This window comes from Miscanthus floridulus, chromosome 4 (genome assembly GCF_019320115.1).
Source record: "Miscanthus floridulus cultivar M001 chromosome 4, ASM1932011v1, whole genome shotgun sequence".
Lineage (NCBI taxonomy): Eukaryota > Viridiplantae > Streptophyta > Magnoliopsida > Poales > Poaceae > Miscanthus > Miscanthus floridulus.
The window spans coordinates 76,507,782-76,518,914 of NC_089583.1; the positions used below are offsets into that span (position 1 = coordinate 76,507,782).

The following is an 11,133-nucleotide window of genomic DNA, read 5'->3' on the forward strand; positions in this document are numbered from 1 at the left end:
AGGGGCGGTTCCATCACCAGCCGCCCCTACAAAAAATCGAACCGCTGCTTAAAATCGTTTTTTACATAGTGTCACTCAACAAAGCATCATGATAATTGCATGCCTAGAAAGACGAGATATGGACTAATAGGAGCACTTAAACGCCTACTAGTGGAAGGGGAGAAAGTCAGAAAAAAAAGTTGGCCAGTGTCCAATTCCACTAAACATCGATTAGACTTTGTGAATTCCATTGCCTTTTTGACTTTGGTCCCTAAACGAATGATCTAGGTTGCATGACATGTGCCATATATAAAAAGGGGTCCAGGGCATTGCCATTTGCCAAGTAGAGTGCCAGGCACATGAGGGCAACCGAAGAAATTCCATTGAGAGCTTGAGAGACGAATACTGCACTGTCGACTAGACCCGTGCAATGGAGAGGGCACCGGCTCTGTGTCTTCTGACCACCTTGTTGGCATTCTATTTCTTGGTTCCCTCCAGTGCTGTACCTCTCTCAAGTGAGTTCATATCTCTCAGTTTGCCTCTGCTTGATTTTTTTCTTCTTTTGTGTCTTAGCTTTCCTGTGTCAGTGATATCTGACCATTTGTTTCTGTGGCTTCTAGGAGTGCAAAGGATGACCATGCAAGAGGATGGTCAGATACCATCGGTTGAAAGCAGCACTCTAGAGCCAAAGGTACCACTACTTGCCTTTTTCAAAGCAAATGCTACCATCTTGACACATCTTCACCGGTTACAGCATCTTCACGTTTTAGAAGAAATTAAAGCAGAAGTCTCGCGGATATATGGAAGATTTCGTAGAAGTTCATGTAAAATTCTTCTAGAGTTCAAATAGGATTCCCATTGTGAAAATAAAGCCATACAAAGTTTATCTGCTTTGTGGATCAAATTCTTTTAATTAGGATGTTTCAACTTTATTTTACTTTAAAGAACACGTACTTGAACAATTTTCATGCATCATCTCTTTCAGATGAAAATGGAGAAGTTTGTGCCAGAGGATGATGAATCCATGGTCACCACGAGGATGGCCTTCGAGACACAGGACTACTCTCCCCCAGGGCCCAACAACCGCCACAAGCCACCGGGCTGGAGATGAACGGGGATCGCTTTGATGGATGTCGTGCTCTTGGCCGAGGGCATGATGCTCATGAATCTCGGAGAGCCAGCGTTGCAATGTTGCTTGTCCTAGCTATACTTAAAAAAAAAAAGAATCTACCTATTCATCATGTCACGAAGAACAAACAAATTAAACGTGATGTTTCGTGTGGTTAATTATTGTTACAATTACTACTAAAAATGACCGTGTGATTACACCGTGATATGTAAGTTTATTTAAAAGATTGAGCTTAAAAGGAATTATATCAGATTAATTTTTGTAAACAGGTACCCTCACATGAACATTTGTATTTTTGAGAAATAGCTGTACTTTTTGGCAGAGCCCATCTCCAAAAGATCTACATATTTCTTGTTTACTAGGACCATGTCGTGTATTGCAACGGGAACAAAATAATGCCCGACTACCTTAGTACCTGTCGGGTTCATAAACTCGGGGTCCCCAATGACCCGCTTCCCTGCAAAAACTCGGCCCAGCAGACGACATAGCAACAACGCGCGCCTTCCGGGCCGGCCCAGATACATAATGACAGGCCGGAAGAACGATCCGGTCCCCGACCGGAAGGCCTGGCCAAGGTGGGGACACAGTCTGACTCCAACCTCCTTTTCCGACCGGGGATACGCCGGACCTCTGCTCATGGCTCTTTCCCAACCAACACGGTCGGGGCCGACTGGGAATGACCGACCGGGGACACCCGCTCGGTGAGGGCCAGGGGATCAGGCGGAACAGATAAGGTAAGGCGCTCAAGTCAAACCGTAATACCGAGGACCGTACCCTGCCATACCCTGCGCACCTGTAGAACGGTGCCACCGGGCCATGCCAGATGGGCACTATGCAACCTTCCAGACGTGTCAGAACACAAACAGTATTGTAGGCGCCGACGTTTGTCATACCAGGCGAACACGGTAGAGCCTGCCACATGCATCTGGACATAAACAGTATTGTGGGTACCGACGACCGTCTCGTACCCGACAGCGTGGGCAACAAGACTACGTAGCACACGTATACATTCTCTCTCTTTCTCTGACTTGTAAGGCCACCCCCTTCGACTATAAAAGAGGATGAGCTCTCTCCTAAAAAGCTCTCTGGCTCTCCTCAAAAAAGAGAAGCTAGACGATTCGAGCACTCGAGGACCTTAGAATCGAATAGCTCAATAGCTCTAGAACTCTAAAACTACACAATGCATACGTGGCAATACTTAGTGCACGTTAGAGCCCCTGTCACTCTCAGCCCTTCGGTTCAGAATCCGACTAGGTCTTTAACATCCCCCCTTCTTATTCCTACTCGTTTGTAACCCCACAGTAAACTTTGAGCACCTGGGCTCAGGAATAAAGTCACCGACCGACTAAAACTAGACGTAGGGCACGTTGCCTGAATCAGTATAAATTCTATGTCATTGAGTGCTAGGCCACATCCGATCACAACGCACGGCAAAACTAAAAATATTTACTTGTTGGACACTTTTTGCACCGACAGTTGCCGCCATCCATGGGAAGGACGCCATGCATTCACGCTTTTGGTCATCAGATGGCCCACCTTTCCACCATCTTCATCATGACCCTCTAGAGCGATACAATTTGATTCAGCTCGCTAGAGTTCCCCACGCTCCCACCTGTTGGGATGTGGGTTCCTCCTGTCTTCGTGCCACTCCAGACCTTCCTCTTTGGGAGTTTGGACTTCGTCGTTGACCGCCTCGGCGTACTCCGCATCCGTGAGGAAGCGCTCGTCCTAGCGTCCACTAGAGGAGGAGTGCCCTCCATCGGCCTTGGGCCACCCGACGACCTCAACGTCGAAACCCTCGTGCTTCACCTCGAGCCCATGCTGGGCTCAAACTCCACGGTGAGTAACGTATATGTTGTTCTTTACTCATTATTTAATACCTTCCGCTGACTCTCCAGAGGGACCCCATTGTCCCCACTGCGACCGCCATGCGACCGGTTCCCCTATGGCTCCACATCCCCCGGGGACGCGTACGCGAGGGGGCTCCGAAGGATGCTGACGCCACCCCCTCTCACATCTGAATTTGTGGGGATGGCGGGCTACACTCCTGCCTCCTTTCATGACCTCGTAGATGACGAGGTCAAAAGCGACGGCTCCAGCATCGGCGACGTCGTGGCACCTAGCCACCCGATATTTTGGGAGTGCACTATGGCGGATGCCCCGGGACAGCCACCGGTGGTAGCGGAATCTCTACAGACTCACACCCCTTTGGACCCTTGTGCAAAGGCCCTCGCACGTGCGTAGGAGCATGGTGAGGAGTTACGACAAAGGCGGAAGAGTTAGCCGCCACCTATGCTAGCGTGCTCGGCACAGCACGCTGCACCATGTGTGCGTAACCCGACGAACGGCGAGCAGGGTCGCGCCTGCTAGGTCCAGCATAACATCCTGGATAAAGGGAACGATGCCCCACAGTTTGCTCAGGCTAGCCAGAACATCGCTACTGTGGCGATGCTTCTACGCGGCCTTCCCGAGCCTACCGACCCTAAGGAACAGGCAATCCATCAAAATCTCTGGGTGCTGGTGGAAACCGCCATCGTTCAACAGGCGAAGAGCTCCGCATCGCAACATCAGCTCATGGCCTCTTGCCCCACTGGGGAATGGGGCCACACCAATCGAATCGCTCCATCCACTCACCACTATAGTTACTGGGCATGGGGTAGGAGGTCACGGCTACACCACAGCCTAACCCGGTGCCCGCTCCACATCGACCACCTGTGCGCTAATGGCTAGGGCCAAACCGTGATGTTTGTAGCATCATCAACAATCGACGCCATACCTGGCATGATGATGACGTCCATCAGGTGGTGGCGAGACTAGGCAGCATGGGCCCTGGCCTAACCATCGAGGAGTGCGGGGACACGCATCCTAGGCATGGTGGTTGACCAAATGACTGGAGCCCCAACCTAGATGGCATGGGGCCATGAGCCTTTGGTCGTCGCATCCCAAGAGCACCGTTCCCATAGTGCTTCCGACCACCCACCAATATCGCCAGATACATTGGGGAAACAAACCCCGGTATATGGCTCAAAGACTTCCGGCTCACCTGTCGAGCCAGAGGAGTGGATGATGACCACTTTATCATTCAATACCACCCCATCTGTGTGGGGGAGCATGTTCGAGCATGGCTCAAATTCCTCCCGCCTGACAGCATCCGTGACTGGGCAGATCTCAAGAGGATCTTCGTTGAAAATTTCCATGGGACATATGTCCATCCTAGGAATTCCTAGGACCTCAAGAGCTGCCAGCAGGAGCCTAACAAGTCCCTACGGGATTACATCTATAGGTTCTTAAAGCGGTGCAACTCCCTTCCTAATGTTGTTGACGTAGACGTCATTAGCACGTTCCTCTCAGGGACAACCTATGAGTCCTTGATCCATAAGCTTGGCTATTTGAAGCCTCGTACCACCCGCGACCTACTCGACCTCACCACGAACCACGCCTCCGGTGAGGAGGCGGTCGGGGTGGTCTTCAGTAGTGGTCGGGATAGGGGCATGGCCAAGCATAAGGACCAAGGCGAGGACCCCTCCACGCAAAAGGGCAAGAGGACCAAGAAGGATCAGCGCCGACCGGCCAACCTAGCTTTGGTCGACGTAGCCGATCATGTGGGCAAGCAGCCCTAGCAGGGCTAGCCTAACCACTTCGACAAGCTCATGGAGAGTCCATGCACCAACCATGCCTACCCCCATCAAGCACCTCTATAAGGACTGTGAGCTCCTCAAGCGCTTTCTACGATAGAACGGCAAGCCGAAGCAATGGAAGGGCCAAGAGGAGGCGGCCAAGAAAGGAGGCACGACGGGCAAGGATGATAATGGCTTCCCTAACCCCGAGGAATGCCTCATGATCTTTGGGGGATCTGATGCCATCCACTCTAAGCGCCAACACAAGGTATGCTATAGAGAGGCATGTGCCGCTGAGTCGGTCATCCCCTCTTTCCTTAGCTGGTCAGACTCCCCGACCTCTTTTGATCAGAGAGACCATCCTTCCCATGTCGCCTGACTAGGTCGCTACCCTCTCATCGTCGACCCCATTGTCCGCAAGAAGTGCCTCACTAAGGTGCTGATGGACGGAGGCAGTAGCCACAACATTCTCTACATTGACACCCTCGACGCCAAGTGCATCCCTCAATCGAAGCTCCACCTAGTGAGCTCTCCCTTACACGGCATGATCCCAGGGACGTAGGCGCACCCACTCAGGTAGATCAACCTGCCTGTCACGTTTGGCGACCGAGCCAACTTCCACTCGGAGGTCCTCACCTTCGAGCTGGTGGACTTTCTAGGGTCCTACCACGCCATCTTGGGGTGGCCATGCTACGCCAAGTTCATGGCGACCCCAATTACACCTACCTCAAGTTGAAGATGCTAGGACCAAATGGCGTCATCACCGTGGCTAGCACCTTTTTGCACGCCTACACGTGCGATCGTGAGCATTACGAGCTCGCCATGACCGTCATCAACTCTACCGAGCTCCCGGAGCTTGGGAATTCATCAACTCCAACAGTCCTAGACTACAGTGAGCCGACCTCCTCGAGTGCCTTCCACCCGACTGAGGAAACCAAGGCGGTAGGGATCGACCCCGCTGACCCAACCAAGATGGTGCGGATCGGGACCAAGCTCTTGGCCAAATAGGAAAGTGAGTTCACTGACTTTCTACACGCCAATTGCAATGTCTTCATGTGGAAACCTTCTGACATGTCGGGAATACCAAGGGAGGTCACTGAGCACACATTACGCCTTGTCCTGGGCTCGAAGCCCATCGCTTTAACGATGAGAGGCACAGGGCCATAGGCGAGGAGATCACCAAACTCCTAGCAGCTGGGTTCATCAAAGAGGTATACCACTCTGACTGGCTAACTAATACTGTTCTTGTGAAAAAGAAGACCAGGAAATGGAGAATGTGTGTTCATTATACGAGCCTCAATAAGGCATGTCTAAAGGACCATTTTCCTTTGCCATGCATAGACTAGATAGTCAACTCCACCTCAAGATGCAAAATCCTCTCCTTTCTGGATGCCTACTCAGGCTTCCACTAGATCGCGATGAAAGAGTCTGACCAGATCGCAACTTCATTCATCATGTCGTATGGTTTGTACTGCTACGTAACCATGCCTTTCGGTCTAAAGAACGCTAGTGCCACCTATCAATGGTGCATGCAGTGATGCTTCACCAACCAAATCGACCCGCCTGACCAGCCTGACCAAGTCAAGCAGCCGAAACTAACAATTGTCATCTATGTAGATGATGTAGTGGTGAAAATGGCTCAAGCTAGCGCCCCGATCGCAAATTTGGTCATAACATTTACAAACCTCCGAAGGTTCAATATCAAATTGAATCCTGAAAAATGTGTTTTTGGAGTTCCAAAGGGGAAGCTCCTTGGATACATCATGTCTGAGCACAGCATCGAGGCCAACGCCGAAAAAATCATGGCCATCTCCAACATGGGCCCTATACGCAATGTCAAGGGCATACAGAGGCTCACCGGCTATTTGGCCGCCCTAAGCCAGTTCATCTCCCGACTAGGGGAATGGGGGATGCCTCTCTATAAACTTCTCAAGAAGACAGATGCATTCGTCTAGACAGAGAAGGCACAGCAGGCTTTGGAAAGTGATGTAGACAAGGCCCGATCTTCCGATAGGTACAATAGTGTCGATTGGTGGAGACTCTACGTTCATGATCTAGGCTTCGAACCAAGATTGATTCGGTCCCTCACAACCGTTACACCACTGCTCCATTGGTTACAACCATGCGAACACGATTGACCTTGCCGAGAAGGCTTTCCTGTAAGCGAATCGAGAACACAAGCAAGAACAGGATGAACACAATCTAAAATTGCAAATAAATATGAGGCTTATGATAATGAGAAGGAGTTCAGGTCTTTATTTGAAAGGACTAATTGCCATAGGCGAACAAGATCAAGAACCAAGGCCCTGGTTCACGGCAAGCGGCCTTGGCGGCATAGTTGCAGCAAAACGACGTCTGTTTCATGAGAAAATCAAGAACTAAACAAAACCCAAAACCCTAACGAGAGTGACAGCGGTATAATATAGAGTCTTGGGCATCACCCCCTAGATGTGCCCCTAATGGGCCCAAACATGATACACGGTCTAATGGACCAAAAGACGGTGTCATAGCACCCTGGTAGATTCTAAATGCTGACTTGTTTCGATGATTCCCATTGATTACAAAGGGATTTTGACGTGAGACCACTTGTATTGGCTTCCTTATCTAATTAGCTTTCCATCCATATGTGGATCGTCAAAAACGGAGCCCAGACATGCTTGTGTGACCAGTTTTATGACAGACTGGTCCTAGGACCCAAGATGGGCTCCAACTTCAGTTGGCCTGGGCCTCCACCATGAGAAAGATGAATTGGACATCCATCTTGGACCTCCTCCTCTCCTTGGCTTGTATGTGATGGAGTGATGTCCTCATCAGAAAGCCTCAAAGCATCACTAATGTCGGCCCTAGTCCTCGTCACTCCTGAATGGGGAGAACCCCTCCTCCTCTACATCGCGGCAAACAACCACATTGTGAGCACCACCCTCGTCGTCGAAAGGGAGGAGCTAGGACCCCCCCTGAAGGTTCAATGACCAGTGTACTTCATTAGTGAGGTACTCACCGATGCCAAGGCTCGATACCCCTAGGTGCAGAAGCTTCTGTACGCTGTGATGATGGTGACCCAAAAGCTCCTGCACTACTTCACCGACCACGAAGTCATGGTCGTCACCTTGTACCTGCTGCGAGACATCATCTGAAATGGTGATGCCACAGGATGAATCTCTAAGTGGGCTCTCGAGCTCATGGGTCATGACATCATGTATGTCCCTCGCACCACTATCAAGTCTCAGGCTCTCACCGACTTCATCGCTAAATGGACGGAAGTCCAGCTCTCAACCCCAGACGTCACCCATGAGTACTGGACAATGTACTTCGATGGGTCGGTTATGGCACCCGGCTCAGGGACTGGAGTGGTTCTAATCTCCCTAGATGGGAGCAGGCTCTGCTACATGATCCATCTCCATTTTTTAGCCTCAAACAATGCCACGAGTATGAGGCCCTCATCAATGGACTGCGCATCGCCATCGAGCTCAACGCTACGCGGTTGTACGTCCGAGTTGTGACTTAGAGTTGGTCATCGACCAAGTCATGAAGGAGTCCTCCTACAAGAGCCCTTTCATGGCAGCATACTGCTAGGAGGTGTGCAAGCTCGAGGACAAGTTCTGAGGGATCAAATTGCATCATGTCCCCTGAAAGGACAATGATGCCGCCGATTTCCTCGCAAAATTGGCTGCTAGGCGGGTTCCATCTCCAAATGGGGTCTTCATCAACGATCTCCATGAGCTGACTACCCGCGTTCTAGAGGATCCAATCCAGACACACTTCGACACCAATCTGGCACTCGAGGGCTCCAACCTCCCAACGTGCCCTGACCCCAACCAAGTGCTCAGGGCCTCCAACCTTGGTGCCTCCATGACAACGTCGCCCACATGACGTCGCCATGGTGGCACTCGATCAGGCTGACTAGAGAGCACCACTACTCACCTACCTCCTTGAGGAGGTTCTCCTAATGGAAAGGACTCAAGCGCGATGAATCACTCGATGCGTCAAGATGTTCGTCGCCATCAGTGATGAACTTTACAAGTGAAGTCTATCGGGAGTACTCATGAAGTGCATTTCGACCGACCAAGGGAAACTGCTCCTCCTCGAGGTCCATGCTAGAATTTGTGAACATCATGTGGCCCCGAGGTTGCTAGTCAGGAAAGCCTTTCGCCAAGGCTTTTACTAGCCCACTGCGTTGCGACATGCAGAAGAGGTTGTCCATAGGTGTGAAGGATGCTAGTTCTATGCTTGGCAAACTCATCTACCGATACAGGAGCTTGAGACCATCCCCATCACCTAGCCATTCATGGTCTAGGGCCTCGACATGGTTGGACCCCTCAAAAAGGCCCTGGGTGGCTTCACTCACCTACTCGTAGCGGTGGACAAATTCACCAAGTGGATAGAGGCGAAGCCCATCACCAATATCTGCTTGGAAGAGGCGGTCAAGTTTTTCCTCAACACCATCTATCAATTTGGTGTTCCAAACTATATCATCACTGACCATAGAATAAACTTCACCGGAAAGAAGTTCCTAGACTTCTATGATGGATACAGCATCAGGATCGATTGGGCCTCGATCGAGCACCCACGTACCAACGGTCAGGTCGAGCGGGCCAATGGCATGGTCCTCCAAGGACTCAAGCCCTGCATCTTTGACCGACTCAAGAAATATGCCGGTGATGGGTTGTAGAGGTTCTAGCAATCCTCTAGAGCCTAAGAATGATGCCAAACCGGTCCATAGGGTTCACCCCTTTCTTCCTCTCATACGAAGCCGAAGCAGTGTTGCCCTTCGACCTCGATCACGGTGCCCTAAGAGTAAAGGCCTTCGACCAAGACCGAGCCACGGAGGCTCAGTAGGATGTGGTCAACCTACTCAAGGAGGCTTGTGAGATGACAATCATCCACTCTGCTCGTTACTAGCAAACTCTCTATAGGTACCATGAAAGAAAAATCAGGGGGAGGATCCTCGAGGTCGGTGACCATGTACTCCAAAGGACCCAGTCAACCAAAGAGAAACATAAACTCTCTCCACCATGGGAAGGATCCTACACGGTGACCGAGGTGATTCGGCTAGGCACCTATCGGCTGAAGGACGACAACGACAACGTTCTCACCAACACATGGAACATCAAACAGTTATGTCGTTTCTTCCCTTAAAACTCGGTCTTACCGTTTTCTTTCCATTCAACGTTTGCTCCTACAGCACCCCAGCCCAAGCACTCTCAGCCTGGGTCGCTTGGGGGCTCCATAGGGGTGCGATACCACCCTCCTCTTTTACTATCATATAGTAATACTTTTCACCCAAATGAAAGGGCGTCGCCTAAACGAAAGGGCATTCTGTTTCTTTGATTACCCTACCTAACTTGCGTTTTAACCTCCCAACCGATCACATCCTACCATGACCTATGGTTATGAGTAGCTGAGCCTCATGGGCCATGCCCAGGTTCTTAAGGTTGCAGCCTATGGGTCAACGGGCAAGTGCAAAAAAGAAAGTACAAAAAACAAAGCTACGCTAGGGTAAAAACAAGGGCAGATGGGACAAGCTTCCCCTCATGAGTGATTTCATCACTCAATGAACTTAGAATATTCACGAATGTAAAGCTATTCACACGAGGGCTCCCCCACAAACTCATCTCTTACATGAACTAACTATTTATACTCTAAACTCTATTATGGCCTCTCGGTGACATCGGCTGACGGTGCGGTCGACAACGATGAAGGTAGCTCGCTTCTGGTTGGGACGACATTCGGCTCTGTTGGGGGTGGGACAATGCTCGCCTCTGACCCGATCTCCACTCCCTCCACAGGCTAGACGACATCTTCTCGGCGCACGTCTTTAGCCATGGACAAACGGCGAGCCTCCATCACCCACTACACGGTGACCTGCTCGACAACCATCTGTGCATGTGGCACCAAACTCTCCCCTAGCCCATGGATTTCATTTGCGCTCCACCTGTCGGCATATCCTCTATAGATGGCCACGATGTCCAAATTGGGGTGATGGGTCACCACAGAGGTTAGCACCCCCTGTCATTCCGTAGAACATGCCGTCAGAGATGAGCACCCGAACTTCATTCGGGACCTTCACCAGCTGGACAATGAGTGTACTGGTGCTTGGTCCTGACCCAAACACCTCAGAGATGACCACCTGTGCGATGTTGCAAATCTGGTCGAGCTCCCCCTCAAGAGTGAGTCGCTCCTCAAGGGACTAGGATAGCGCCTCTACACCCCAACCGACCACTGCTTTGATCATCTCTAGCTCTTGCTCTAGAGAATCGATCTTTCCACCTAGTTCTAGAAAAAGACAACAAATTTAGAAGCAAAGGAAAGGAAAAATCGAGGCATCAATTGAGGGTAGAATAGATACATACCAAGGTGGGCGCTTTCGAGAATGGAGAGCCCTTCCTCTTGCCGGGTCACCATCTCGAG

The 11,133-nt window shown here is 50.8% G+C and overlaps 1 protein-coding gene across 1 annotated transcript; it reads left to right on the forward strand.

Annotated features, from left to right (window-relative positions):
* Positions 1–335: 335 nt before the first annotated feature.
* LOC136551762 (uncharacterized) lies at positions 336–1,408 on the forward strand. Its single transcript, XM_066543303.1, has 3 exons — positions 336–494; positions 600–670; positions 965–1,408. The coding sequence occupies exons 1-3, from the start codon at positions 410–412 to the stop codon at positions 1,088–1,090; spliced, it is 282 nt and encodes a 93-aa protein (XP_066399400.1). The 5' UTR covers positions 336–409; the 3' UTR covers positions 1,091–1,408.
* Positions 1,409–11,133: the final 9,725 nt, after the last annotated feature.